Source organism: Metarhizium acridum (assembly GCF_019434415.1).
Source record: "Metarhizium acridum strain ARSEF 324 chromosome Unknown scaffold_269, whole genome shotgun sequence".
NCBI lineage: Eukaryota > Fungi > Ascomycota > Sordariomycetes > Hypocreales > Clavicipitaceae > Metarhizium > Metarhizium acridum.
The window spans coordinates 117,367-131,125 of NW_027094023.1; the positions used below are offsets into that span (position 1 = coordinate 117,367).

The following is a 13,759-nucleotide window of genomic DNA, read 5'->3' on the forward strand; positions in this document are numbered from 1 at the left end:
CCGTGGACAGAGTATTGCCGGGCAGATGTATGCGAATTTTGCCCTGTGTCGACCCTACTCCCAAGCTTGAGCTAGATACCTGCAGTGTCGCAATAGATTGCCTGGCAGTCAACAAGCACAGCCGCAGGCGGAGATCGAAGTCGGAATACTTTTCCGGTGCACATATAAACTCTCATTCCTTTTTAAACGCAAAATCTTCTTTGACACAAAAGGCTAGGTTGCGCGAAATATTTCGCTTTCTCTGGCTCCGGTCCGGTCCTTCCACGGTGCCGTCTCGGATCTCCGAGTCTGCCACCACCGACGGCCCGGTGGCGACGTCTGCCAGCCCAATGATATTTCTCGACGCTCCGAGGCAAAGTTGCCTCATTAGGAAATAATCTTGCTCGCTAAGTCGGATTATCATACCTGGGCCACGTCATTCGACATCATTGACACGTCCAAGGCGACACGCGATTAGTAGCACACGAAATGTCGGAGATCAACTTCGGAGTTTCCACAAGTATTTAAGAACTGCGCTTCTCTGTCTTATTATGCACGGTGTTTTGGTGACATCAATTACCACTGCAATTTCTTCCGACGAGTCACATCATCCGCAAGTAGCACCAGTTGACATCTACTGTTATCCCAGCCTGTTTTCCCATCTCAGGAAAAAAAAAAAAACGGCATGTCCTCCACAGTGACTACTTATGTTGTTGCAGCGGCCACTGTCGCTTGCACCACTCTGTTCATTATCGCATATCGGGATTACCGTGCGTATATTGCCTTTGGCCCTCACGGATTGCCCGACAACTTCTCGGGGTGGTGCAAGCAGCTTAAAATGTCTCGCATGGCACGTAAAGATACCACGGTTCCTGCGCCATACGACCTCCAAGTCGTGACAACCACTGCTGGACCCAATGCTACGAAATGCTATCTTTCAAACCCATTGGAAGTTCGCCCGGGTCCTAGACCACAAGTTCCCGGGTTCACCGCGCCACAGCGACAGGTTACAGCCACTGCGACTGCTGAGATGAAGCATCAAATGAACACGTACCTTAGGTCTTTGACCGAAGCAAATAAGGGAATAATCCAGTTTGAGCTATCAGTTCTTGAAGGCCCAGTGCCTGCTGTTCAGCTGAAGAAATGCCTCGATAGACCCCCTTATTTAAACCCAACCAGAGGTGAGATGGTCCACGTTCATCCCCCCGATGGTAGTACGCATCTTGTTCTGTCTTTGGCAGACTCCAAGGCGGTGATTGAGAAAGGTTGGGGCCAGAGGCACAGACTGAGCGGCGGTCTTCTTGGTTGGGGCTATACTCTGATCTATGCGCCCCGAACCCAGGCAGACTTTGAAACTTGGAAGGATATCATTTGTGCTGCGGTAAATTACTGTTGTGCTGAATTTGGGGGTGTTGAGAACCCGTTGGGTAAAGAGTAATGGGAAGTTGTAACGCGCAAAAAAACAAAAAGCACGCAAGACGTTTGGAGGAGCCATAGATTACATGGAGAATTAGTGCCAAACCCTTGTTCAATAAAATTGTTCTTTGCTAGTGAGAACAACGTGTGCATATCCCGTGCAGTTTGTAACTAGTCACTGGGGAAATTTCACGTTTAGAGACGATACGAAGCGCGCATCGTTGTCACGGACAGTCATATCTCTTTGACAGTTTCGTAAGGTAGAATCCAAGCAAAGAGAACTAACTTGGAGAATATTCTAAGGGTATTAAGTTATAGGACAAAGTACTATAGTTAGTCGATATAAATCTATTCATTAGAATTTGAAAATTCATTGCTATATAATTGAGATCTCTTCTATACTAATTAATAACTCGGATAAGAAAAATGAAGATACTATATTGTTAGCTAGCATATCTAACTAAAGCTGTTGTGCTGAAGCTGCTGGGAATCTTAAAATTGGTAGTTTATTGACACAAAGTGCCGGATCATGAATCCTTCGTATGCCGAAGCGGCAGCTACGAACATTGAGGAGAGGAAGTTTCCTTGGTTTTCAATCCATGTAGTCAGGAATCTCAGCCCTTCTTACAGATATAAAAGGTTGTAGATTCTTATGCTCGAGTCATTGATTGCGGCATTCGGCTTTATTGAAGTTGGCAGCTTTATTAGTGCTGGGGAGTTAAGCCTTGCTTTCTGAAGCATCGAGCGATACCCGTTAACCATTTCGGTGGTTAGTAGCAGCAATGCCTTTAGGCCTGCATTCCTCCGTACCTTCGCCGCTGCGTAGCATCCCGAGCATGGCCATGAGAAGGGGATTACATCTGAAGGTGCTCGTCCCGGACGACCATGGCCGGCAGAAAGTACACTCCATCATATACAACGAGTTGTGCCATGGAATCATTAAATTGAACTCCCGAATCATCTATCAAGATGTAATGCATCACCTGGCGGAAGAAGGCGCAGAGTGTCTCATCTTGGGATGCACAAAGATTGGGCTATTGACCAACGAATAGAAGAGCCAGTTACCTGTGTTTAATACCACATTGATTCACGCTACTGCAGTCTGTAGCAGCCGACTGGACCATGAAGGACCAGAGTCAAGTCCAGAACCTGGTTACGATAGACTATAGCGTCTCTACGAAATGGAATACATGCAAAGCGCCCGCGCTGAGCTAGCATTAGGCCCAGGAGTAACTTTACCAAACCCAGTTTATGGCTTAACCAATCGACTATGGATTTGAGACCGTTGGCCACAGAACAAAGCAGGGTTGCACTTGGACAAGGCTGGAAGACGGCACTTGGGACAACTCGGCCGCCGCAGGTCGATGCACCGGCCTGGGGGTTGCGGCCAACTTCTACATGCCAGTACTTAAATGGCTACGAGTGCCAACTGCTTTTGTCACCCTCAACGACTCCGGCTATCATCAACTCTGTATATCTTCCCAAGGCAGCCTGTCCGGCTAGGGAGCCTTGAGCTATGTCACCCTACCTTTCTCCGTCAGCGAATACCAACACCGCGGTGAACATGAATTGTGTTCACATACAGATTCCAAAAGCTCCTGGAATTCTAGACGACTTCTGGACGATCCATGGCCAGCTATAATCACACTAGCTTTGGCATATTCTGTTTTGTGCTCCTTCCTTCGCTTCCAAAACATAAATGCTCAACGAAAACAACTTGGGCTCAAGGATCTCGAGCCCTTGGCCAGGATGACAACAGTTCAAGCGCGATCCACCATCAAAGAGATGGCACAATGGGAAAATTCCATTAATGTTCCAGATATCGCTTCGGTTGCCTTATTCAAGGTAGCCTCACCGCAAAACCTAGGCCTCGGACAAATGGTAGTAGCAGGTGATTAACAACCATACCATACTTATGGAATCCCGATTATATACAGCTTACTTGTAGCAACAAGCATGTTTAGGAAACCTGAAAATGCAAGCAAGCGATATGAAGATACAGCCGTTCTTATCGGAGAATCCATGACACATAGCCCAAGTGAGGAAGGAACGCACCAAGCTAAGCACGAATGAAGTCCTTACACAGCCCTCACATCCAAGCGGGCGAAATTTGGAACCAAGACCTCCTCAGTTTCTTTATTACAGAGCCCATCAATCGGATCAATGCCTATGAGTGGCGGCGGCTCACGGATGTGGAGATTTACGTTCAAGGCGCCTTCTGGAAATCTATAGGCGATTGACGCCATGAACATTAAATACACGGGTTACTTGAAATGTGATTCTTGGGAAAATGGGATCGGGTCCTACAAAGACATCTCTGAGTGGGCTATATAATACCAGTTAACGTGTCACAACACATGGTGCCTGCTGCCACAAACAAGTAAACGGCCAATGAGCATTTTGCATTGCTACTGAACTACGTCCCGAATCCATTTGTATCATTTGCCAAACATTGTATCGGCGCGCTGATGGGCGAACGACTCAGGACAGCCATGATGTAAGTCGCCCGCTGCCTCTTGCACCATTTCCAGTGTATTCTTGTTGTCTTTACACGTCACTGCTCCCCGAGTCGGCTCTTGATTTACTAGCACGGGTCTTCATAGGCAACCTACACCATCGCCTGCAGCTTTTGTGATTGTGAATGGCAGTCTTGCCCTAGGGCGTTTTGTGTTGCGCTGTCTGGTATTTCCACGGTTTGCTGCGCGGCGCGAATTCACGGACATGGAGGAAGATCCAAAATCTGGACGCTATCGTCATCTTAGTTGCCTGGTATATCCGTACTACTCCACGCCCACCATCAGGGGTCGATGGGGTGTGCGAGCGTGGTTAACGCGGGCTCTTAGCAGAGTCTAGTTGTGCCAGGCGCTAAGGGAGGTGAGAAGGACATTACCGAGAGTTATCTTTTTACGGAAGTCGGCCGCATTCGGATGGGGGCATTGGTGAGGATGAACTCGGGGTTTGGGAATGCAAAGTTGAGTGTCTTTGTCTCTTGGATGCTCTTTCGCGACTTGATTAGATGAGCAGCAAAGCTATGGAAAAGACGGTTTTCACCAAACCGACATGTCCAACAAATTGGGTTGGCACACATGACTGACACCCTCTTCACCGAGGCGGTTGTGCGGCTGGTCCAGAACGTGTTTATCTATAGATTGAGACTCGATCCCCCTGAACTTTCATCACCTGAGCCATGATGCCCTAATAACTCGACGCGATGCACTCTACACCTGAACATGCAACTTATTTGCATGCTACAACGACAGTCCACGGCATAATCCGACTCCACCCACGCTGGTCCCATAAAGGCTTGGAATCGAAATAATTCTGCAGGCGAAATGTCCTCGCATCAACACCTCTACCAATCCTGGTAGCAGATGCACTCAAATGGATTGGTGTGGTAACCGCAGTGTGGGTAAGGATCGCAGCAGGTATATTCGAGGCCGCAGGGGTCACCACAGGCATAGCAATCTGGACATTGCATAATCATCAGTCCGTACACTCGATGAATGGCCTAGTTGTAGAGCTCGCACTTACTGGCAGCAAGTGCAGAATTCTTGTCCAGAGGTATAGCTGGCTGTACCGCTACACCAGGCGGAATGGAGCTGAGGTCTGCATAAATCGTGAGCAAAAACCGAAGCCGCCCGCTACGCTGTCAATAAGTTGGCAGCGCACCTTTCAAACCGTCGTTGCCCTCGGGCGCTGGAGCACCCAAGACCTGAAGGCAGTGTACCACGAGGCCGAAAACGAAAAAACGCTGCATCTTGTGTTGACAGAAGTGTTTGTGGACTGGGGTATTCAGTGGATTCTTTGAATGGGTTGATTGATTCAAATTGTTAGATTGGTTACGTGGGCTCTCTTCACGTCTTTATACTTCGGTTTCAAGAGGAACGAGATCCGTAGTTCTTCTTCGAGATACAACTGTCTCAGCATCGAGACCGACAGCTAATCTACCCAGGGTACGAATCGATGCAGCTTGAATGACCTCTAGCAGCAATGTCAGACGGCACCTGACCAATATACATATCACGTAGGACCAAGCCCCTGGTATGGTCTCACCATGGAGGAGCCTGCAGCCAAAAGGTAATGTTTCCACCTCTCACTGCATATTCTGTTCTATTTTGACAGGTTATTTTTGTCGGATACGGTTAATTTGCTGAGCCGGTGTGCCAGTTTCTGCCAGATACTGAGCCCGATAACCTTCCGTGTTACACTTTGTGGGACAGAGCCGAGTCTAGAATTGATGAATGGTCTTCCCATGTGTCAATCTGAAGGCCCTATCAATGATTTACACATTGGATCCGTCGGGGCTCTACGTCGTGTGACATGTTGCTACACAGGAGACAGTGTGAAAGCAATTGCTTGGAGGGGCATCCAGATAACTGAGAAATACGTTGAGGTGTCAATCTGAACTTGCCAATTAAAGTCGGTCGCCATGTTGAACTGGCGCAGTGTTACCAGTACACTTCCTGTCAACGGGGTATAAGAGGCTCTGCTCCGTAGTATGCGTCGCAATTAGAGCATGTTGTTTTTGTGGCACTTCCTGTGTGCCGACATGTTTTGTCACATCTTTGTAACGCCTCCCTGTCGACGATTGGCCAACGCAGTCACACAATACACAGCAACGCCCAATGCAGTGCTTGTCTAACTTCGTTGTTGCGGCGGAAACTACAGATGTAGTGCTACGGCAGGCAAGGGCGGCTACTCTTCCCATTGAACGTTCGTCACTGTTTGTTGACTGTCAGACCGTAGGACAAAGGTGTACAATTCGTCGCACTTCTAGCAATCATTGCAGCAAGTGTTGATCCACGTGTGGTTATCATGCCGTGTTGTAAGGATATTGACTCTTGGCCCTTCTCTCCATGATAGAAAACGCCTTCAATCTTTCTAGTCGCATGTACTTGATCATATAACGGGCACCTCAGAAAGGCCCTTTCCGTAGCTTAAGCTATACTGAAAAACAGAACAGAAAGTCAAGTGCTCTGCTGCAGAAACTAGAGGAAGCATTTACGCCATGACTCATGTATGTCCATCCATTGCCTGAGGGTGTGCGTTTTGGGCATAGCATGTTGGGTTACGTGGGGTTTGTCGGTCCTCGGATGAAGCAACATATCTATTACCGCCGGGACTGAACTAGACTCTATCATTTCTTATACGCGTGCTCATCTCCGCTCACCATGCCCATGGTATGTGGGAGCAGCAACTCAAAACATGATGCGGCGCAACGAAGTAGTCATAAACCCATAGGCCAAATCACCACCATCACTAAACGCCCAGAAATGAAAACAACCCATTGACTCATTAAGCAGCCGCCATATCCACGTTCTTCCCCTTCACACTCTTCCACTCCACAAACACGGCGCCCGTAATTGCCGCAGACGCCGTCGCCGTCGAAACCCAAAAACAATTCGTGAGCGCGGAATTAAACGCCCTCACGATCCCGCCCAGAACCTTCTCCGAGAAAGCGGTTCGAATTCCTGTCGCGCCCACCGCGAGAACGGCCTTGGGGTCAACCTGAGAAGCAAACTCGTGCACAAAGTTCTCGAGACGGTTGGTGAACACGGTTTGGCCGGCGGACACGAAGAGCGCTCCCCCGAGTGACTGCATGAATATGATGATTGCCGTGCCGGTGGGCACGTCTGCCATGTCGAGGACAACCTGGACTGCGATGAGCGGCTGCTGCATGCCCATGCCCACGCCAGCCCCTGCAATGATTTGATATCCTATCCATGCGGCGGCCGAAGACTCAGCCGTGAGCGTGGACATGAGCCCGTAGCCAATGGGCATGAGAACGGCTCCTCCGATGATGAAGGGTGTGTAGTAGCCCCATGAGGAGACGATGGCGCCGCTGGTGACGGTGAAAATAACAACACTCAGCAGCATGGGGATGTTCATGACGCCCGACTTGACCGGACTCGCGCCCTTGACAGCTTGGAACCAAATTGGCAAGAAGTACACGGCGAGTAAGAAGCAGGCACCAATAAAGAACTCAAACAGTGACGAAGCCCAGACCGTTCGTTTCTTGAAGATGCGAGGTGGTACAGTTGCGTTGTCTTGCATTCGCCATTGGACGTAGAGAAACAAAAGGATAAAGACTGCAGCCAGCATGAGAAGAGACGCGATTCTCGCGCTGTCCCAAGGGTATTCGGATCCCCCCCAATGCAGGGCCAACAGAAGACAAACGACAGCCGGCAAGAAGACAATAGTGCCGATCGGATCCATTTGCCAAATGCGCTGCTTCCACGTCATGGGGACTTTTTTCCGCTTTGGGTCAGGAAAGAAGAATGTGATGACGGCCACTGTAACGAGGCCAACAGGAAGATTAATGTAGAAACACCATCTCCATGACAACCTATCTGTAAAGACACCACCAAGAAGGGGCCCAGCGACCGACGAGATCCCCCACATACTGCCAATCAAACCGCTGTAGATGGGTCGTTTCTCTAAAGGAACAGTGTAGGCGAGAATGGTGAGCGCTCCGGCGAAAATGCCGGCTGATCCCATACCAGCGACAGCCCGTCCGATGATGAGAGTCACGCTGTTAGGTGCGACAGCGCAGACAAGGCTGCCGAGTTCGAAGATGCCAATGGTGCCGAGAAAGATCCATTTGATGCTCCAGAAGGTATAGAACTTGCCAAGGAGCAGTTGAAAAGATGACCCGGTAAGCATATATGCGGAACCGTACCAGCCAATGTCGGGTAGACTGTGAAACTCGTCTGTTATCCTTGGAATAGCAGTAGCTATTATGGAGTTATCTGATACTCGTTAGTGCATTCACTCAATTCTCAATAATTCACATATATGATTACCCAAAGCCATGACAAATACGGCAAAGCATAATGCAGTAATGATCAAAGCAAGCTTCATCCCAGTCGCATGCTGCATTCCGTCGTCTTCTATTGACGCCGTGTCGATGGCGGCATTTTCATATTCTGAGAACCGAGATTGGCGTTGTTGAAGCTTTTCAAATTCTTCACCTTGCCTCGGAACCATGCCAGGAACCATATCCTCATATCGTACTGCTCCGAGAAGTATACTTCCCCGTACAGAGTCTCGGATCGAATGACGAACGGTTGAGTTGGCTCTTGGTCGTGCAGTCACCTTTCCCAAGGACCTTAAATCAGTCTCAAAATTCTTCTCCAGGGACTTGAGATCGGAACAGAAACTTGTGTGTCCTGTCGACGGCAACTGGGTCTCGTCCTCGGATAGCCATGTCTTGATGCGATAAGCCATGGCATGAGTTTCACGGTCCTCCAAGAAATACTGGGATGAGTTCTCCAAAGAGTATTGTAGAGTGTCCCTGGGCAGCTTTACACTCAAGCGTGCCATATTTACAGCTTGTGACCGCCGTTGGGCAGCTGTAGTCATGCAGCGAGAAGCGGTGGTGGTGAAATAGCAGCGGTTTGGGCCACAATGGGAAAAGGTCACCCTTTTTAGTTTTAGGTACGAAGGGTCACAGGCGTATAGCAGAAAGCAAAGCGACAAGGATTTTTAATATACAGCTGGGGAAGAAGCATGTCGTTTTGCGGCAACGTCAGCCTCCGACAGCAAGTAGCTCGGAGGCCGGAGCGCATTCGGTGGACTTCCGACTCGCAAAGGGCCAGGCTCTGAACCTCTTTTGTATGCTTGCCGAGTCACCAAAGGTCGAACTGACTTGGCGGCTGTCTGTACTTGCCTCGCTCCTCGCTCTTTGTTCGCGTGGCGACAAGAGGGCCGCCGATTTCAACAGGCCTTCCCCCCTGCCACAGACAAAGAAACCCGCCCCAGCAAGTCCTGAGGTAGTGACCTTTGGCATCATTTCTGTGCACTCAGGATTCCAGAGCCTGAAAATCCAGATTATCCCTCGAAATTGCCACTTCCATGGCAATCTGCTTCGGCTTTGCCGCCCGCCGCCCAACAACGGAGGTCCACTCTGGCACTGCAAGTCATCCTGTCAAGGGAACATAGGCGTCAGACTACTGCAAGTTGAGACACAGTTTTATTTCTCTATTGAATACGCGTAGTAGCAGGCAGAGGTCTATAATCATATTGTGACTTCGCAACACATACGGCGCATACCTAAACGCCTCTAATACCATGTGGTGTGCGACCGCGGACCATGGCAATATATCCACCCGGCCAAGTCGGACTCTGCACCGTCTAAACGGAGAATCCAGTAAGTAACTGGTAGCATCCATTGACGGCATAAAAAAGGTCCAACACCATAAAGTCCGTGTGCTTGCCGTATCCTTCATTATAAGTCCGCGTCTACTCGACAGACCCAAAGCGATCAAGTGATAGATACCAATAACTCCCGCCAATTATCTATAGAACGATGCTTGGGTATACCGAAAAAAATAGGAAGGTAAAAGGGACCAAAGCTTTGTAATAGTATACTGTCGTTTGACTGCCTGATGCATAACTGTCGCTGCTCTCTACGGTGTGGTATCAGCCGAGGCTTCACGCTCCAAAAATGACGTCAGGCGCACTTGAGGACTGAGTCTGCGCGCCTCATCTTCCTCATCCGTGGCTCTGCAGGATACTGGAGTGAATTTCCGCATTCTTTTCGCACCCTTTCCCCCGCTATGCTTTGCTTCTTCATCCTGGACTTCGCTCGACCCCTTGTGACCAGGACAGCCTGCCTGTAAAGCGTTGCCGCGGGTCATGGCTGAGGCACAATAATCACTATGATTGACGCTGTTCTCTGCCATATCTGCCTTTCCAATGGCAATGCTCGATCCCTGTGGTATATACACTTGCTGCGACACATGCCTGCTTTCTAGGCGTTCTTGGGTATCTACAGGTCCGCCCATCGCTATCGTTGGAGAGGGGCCGGAGTGTTGCTGGTCGCGGTATTCCTTTCGAGATATTACTTCTGCGGCAGGTGCGTGAAATGCAGAATGATGCAAGTCCATGGGCAATGGCTGGTTCAACAACGAATTTGTCAAAGAGTCGGCCAGTTCAGACGGAAAGGATGTGTTATCTGTGGGGACCGGAAACGCAGCCCCTAGATGCTCTCGGGTTAGCAGGCTGCGCCTTTAGAACCCTGAAAATATCATGTGCTTCAAATAGCCTACCCTCTCTTTTGTATTCAACGTCGGCGGTCGGCGCGTTGGTCGGGACTTTACATTGTGCGTTCTGCCTCCCATCCTCATCAGGAAAAGTTTCTGGGGCCAGTTGCTGTTCCACACCTTGGCTGTCGGACTTCGCAGGGATGTAGTCTGGCATGCTGACATCGGTGCTAGTTCTCCTTGTACTTCTCTGTGCAGCAGAGCTGCGGTTTAAGTTGAAATGATTGTCTCCGACGGCCGCGGTCATGCCCATGTCCATACAATTCAGCCATTCGAAATATGAGCCCGCGTTGCCAAACGGATCCAACCCATTTTCTGCAGGATACAAGCATGGTCCGTACACAGGATGTGTTACTCGTCGCCCCCCAGCCACAAGTACAGAGCTCGTTCCAGTACCTTGAAATGAATTCATAGCATGGCTCAATTTGTCAGAGCTGCTTCCTCGACGTTGAGGTGAATGGGCATGGGACTCGGAGTCGTCTGGTTGAAGCGTGGGGACTTGCATAGAGTCAGCAAACGGCGCTCTTCGCCACATGGAAGGATTCGGCCAAGCAATAGAAGAGCTCTCTAGAACTTCTGAAATACTGATTAGCAGGGTTCGACCCTCCATGACGAAGCTGCAGGCAACGGAAGTACCTAATGGGGCGTGCTGGAATGAAAAGGCCACAATATTCTTCACCCTTTCAAATGGTGTGGTAATAGAATCACGAGGAAATCCCTCGCTCAACACTAATTTGATACGGCCAAGGTCGTCAGCCGGACTCCAGAAGTTTTGTTGGAGCAGCTCTTCTCGAAAACCAGGGAAGCTGAGTGGTTCCAGGTCGCCACTTTTAGAGAAGTCTGAAAGTGTCAGTTCGCAAACAGTTATGCAAAATCAAGCATCCTTACCGAAACTGTGTGCTACAATATGTGGCCAGATACTCTCTCTGTCGAGCGCAGTAGACCTGATTCCAATCAACATAATGCAGGTTCTTGGGAGGAGGTCTTGGGGCGACGTACGCTACGAGTCTTCCGTCAATGAACAGTCGAGCCTCAAACTTCACATTCTCCGGGAATTTGCTGTATGAGTTGGTGAATTTACTCACGACCGGTGCATTCCAGGAGTGGATAGACACCCGAAAGGGGGTTCCCGTTGGTAGACTCGGAACAAAACAACAAACCGTTGGCAGGCCGAACGTGCCCCCAAGATGAGGGGATTCTAAAGGGAGTTGTGAGCCACAAATTAGTACTGTCGGACGTTTGCGCCCCAGGAGTCTTCATGGCACCATACCTGGATCATGGACAACATGGCAAGCCACTTTGAACTCCTTAACCGGTACCTTGCAGTTTTGTGGGAAGAGGAGAATGTCCCAATCTTCGTAACGCATTTTGAAGTTGAACACGACAAACGAGCGGCTTCGTCAATGATTGCAAGTGGACGTATTCTCCAAGTCAAATGATCAATGCAGATAACGTCAATGCCATGTCTCTGCGGTGAGAGACAGCAACAGGAGGAGCAATATTGGCGTTAAATCGAAGAAGTTGGCATCCAAGCTTCTCGTTGTAATCAAACAAAGGGATTCTCCAGCAAGGGAAAGCCGAGAATCGAGATACAAGCAAAACAAAACAAGAAAGCCGACGAGTAGCAAATAATCTATTGGCGTGGTTATGGCAGAAAGAAACAAAGCGAATACAACTTACCGCGATAATGTCAAGAATAAGGCACGTTCCTGCCAATGCAGCCTCGCAAGGGCGCTCAAAGAAGCAATGGTAAGCGAGCCAGGCATTTGAAAAGCATGGGATGCATGTGCCAACTCGAACGAACAGGTTACCTCTAAGTATCCAGGTAGGTACCTCTAAACATTGCATCTATGGAAGTGGCCTGGGGCTGTCGCGGCCTGGCACCACCACCTTCGAGTGTTTACTCAAGTCCACTTACCAGTTTGCAAAGTTGTCAGCTGTAGCTGTCGCTTTGCCGGCGGATCAACACGCCGATGGCATTCATTATCACCAACTGCCGGCTTGGCCAAGTACCATGGAATGCTGAACACGGTTCTTCGGCATTCAACAGATAGGGCCTATCTGTCCAGTCTTATCTTCATGAACAAAGGAAATGACAATTCTACCGAGTTTGGCCGCCTAATCGAGACATAGCCACACCTTGGGTGACCAAACTACTACTCAGAGTGCCAGCAGGAAGTGTTTTTTTATTGGTGTCGCTTTATCCCGCACCTAGTATATGTACAAGTCCACTTCTCGACTATCCCCAAGGTCCTCAAGGATCCTCATCACCTTCCCTTCGTGCCTGGAAAAATAAAAGCATTGCATTAGTCATCGTGTTTCACAATTTCACGTTGTCCTCCAACAGAACAAGTTATTTCACTTACCCGTACAGCTCCAGGCCCGCCCAGTTCTCGTTCCAATCCGGCTTCAAATTCGCGAGGATATGTGGGCTGATCGGGATACTTCAGATAGACGAGACCTGAGAGGCCCAGAAAGACAGCAACAAAAGAGCCAATCATGATCAAGCCAGGGCCCGGCTTGGTCCAGGTGTACTCATAGGGTGAGAATATACCGAGGACATCGTTATCCTCATGGATAGGTTCGCCAAAATTTCGTCGTTCCTGGGGGTCCCACCAGTTGGCGTAGGGGTCACGGAACTGTCGCTTGATTCTAGGAGGATTGATATAGCCGCCATTCTGCTCAAGTTCAATTCATCAGTCACATGCTGTCATCGTAGACAGAAGATGGTCTCGCGGGATGGGGGCCTGGACGAACCATGCCAGGGTCCTCGGCCTCAGACATCGTCTGGCGGTCGGGGTACTTGGCATCGAAAACCTTGCGGTCAGACAGAGAAGCGGGCAAGAATCCTCGTCGCTGAGTCACCGGAAGACATCGAGTGGTGGCAAGGTTGCAGCGGTGTGCGGATGACCGCACAAGTCGTTGAAGAAGCATCTGTTGGAGAAGCAGTCAGTGGTAATCGTCTGGGGAAAGTCACATGTCTACGACACATGTTCTCGCGGGTACTAATCAATTTTTCCTCGTACCTTGGGCCGATTGATGGTGTCGTTGGCGCCCAATTGCTCGCTTATGACGTGGTGTTTCTCTCCAAGTTGCTTTCTGATCAACTTGAGATCGCGCTGGAACAGGAATCACAGGTTGTTGCCTGTCGCTGCCTGGGGCATCAACCTAGATAACCGTCCGCCAACGGCAACAGACCATTTCTCCGAAGTGGGTCTCGAGCTTGGCGAGCACGGGGGGAAGGAAGCCTCGAGCAAGAACAGCACAGTCAGCACAGGACACAACACAAGGGCATGTCATCCAAGTCTCCATTTTCTCTC

At 49.7% G+C, this 13,759-nt stretch overlaps 4 protein-coding genes across 4 annotated transcripts; 1 reads left to right on the top strand and 3 right to left on the bottom strand.

The window, feature by feature from the left end:
* Positions 1-664: 664 nt before the first annotated feature.
* Positions 665-1,417, top strand: J3458_012656 (uncharacterized protein; the record flags this gene model as incomplete). Its single annotated transcript, XM_007812708.2, has 1 exon — positions 665-1,417. One exon carries the CDS (start codon positions 665-667, stop codon positions 1,415-1,417), a length of 753 nt encoding a protein of 250 aa, XP_007810899.2.
* A 5,273-nt stretch (positions 1,418-6,690) lies between these two features.
* Positions 6,691-8,622, bottom strand: J3458_012657 (uncharacterized protein; the record flags this gene model as incomplete). Its single annotated transcript, XM_007812709.2, has 2 exons — positions 6,691-8,144; positions 8,199-8,622. 2 exons carry the CDS (start codon positions 8,620-8,622, stop codon positions 6,691-6,693), a joined length of 1,878 nt encoding a protein of 625 aa, XP_007810900.2.
* An 850-nt stretch (positions 8,623-9,472) lies between these two features.
* J3458_012658 (uncharacterized protein) lies at positions 9,473-12,081 on the bottom strand. The gene is made up of 6 exons (XM_066120081.1): positions 11,710-12,081; positions 11,439-11,637; positions 11,328-11,383; positions 11,076-11,279; positions 10,446-11,015; positions 9,473-10,375 (listed from the first exon to the last, which is right to left on the bottom strand). Exons 1-6 carry the CDS (start codon positions 11,804-11,806, stop codon positions 9,804-9,806), a joined length of 1,698 nt encoding a protein of 565 aa, XP_065974903.1. The 5' UTR covers positions 11,807-12,081; the 3' UTR covers positions 9,473-9,803.
* Positions 12,082-12,458: 377 nt separating this feature from the next.
* On the bottom strand, positions 12,459-13,575 carry J3458_012659 (uncharacterized protein). The gene is made up of 4 exons (XM_007812711.2): positions 13,466-13,575; positions 13,197-13,373; positions 12,806-13,117; positions 12,459-12,723 (listed from the first exon to the last, which is right to left on the bottom strand). The coding sequence occupies exons 2-4, from the start codon at positions 13,371-13,373 to the stop codon at positions 12,694-12,696; spliced, it is 519 nt and encodes a 172-aa protein (XP_007810902.2). The 5' UTR covers positions 13,466-13,575; the 3' UTR covers positions 12,459-12,693.
* Between the last annotated feature and the right edge of the window lie 184 nt (positions 13,576-13,759).

Excerpts from the sequence above, each read along its gene's own strand:
- J3458_012658 (XM_066120081.1), bottom strand. The coding sequence starts at position 11,806 with ATGCGTTACGAAGATTGGGACATTCTCCTCTTCCCACAAAACTGCAAG. Across the intron at positions 11,280-11,327 it reads TATTGTAGCACACAGTTTCG|ACTTCTCTAAAAGTGGCGAC; the intron begins GTAAGGATGCTT and ends TGACACTTTCAG. Across the intron at positions 10,376-10,445 it reads CGTTGAATACAAAAGAGAGG|GGGCTGCGTTTCCGGTCCCC; the intron begins GTAGGCTATTTG and ends GAGAGCATCTAG.
- J3458_012659 (XM_007812711.2), bottom strand. The coding sequence starts at position 13,373 with ATGCTTCTTCAACGACTTGTGCGGTCATCCGCACACCGCTGCAACCTT. Across the intron at positions 13,118-13,196 it reads AGGCCGAGGACCCTGGCATG|AATGGCGGCTATATCAATCC; the intron begins GTTCGTCCAGGC and ends GAACTTGAGCAG. Across the intron at positions 12,724-12,805 it reads GCGGGCCTGGAGCTGTACGG|GCACGAAGGGAAGGTGATGA; the intron begins GTAAGTGAAATA and ends TTATTTTTCCAG.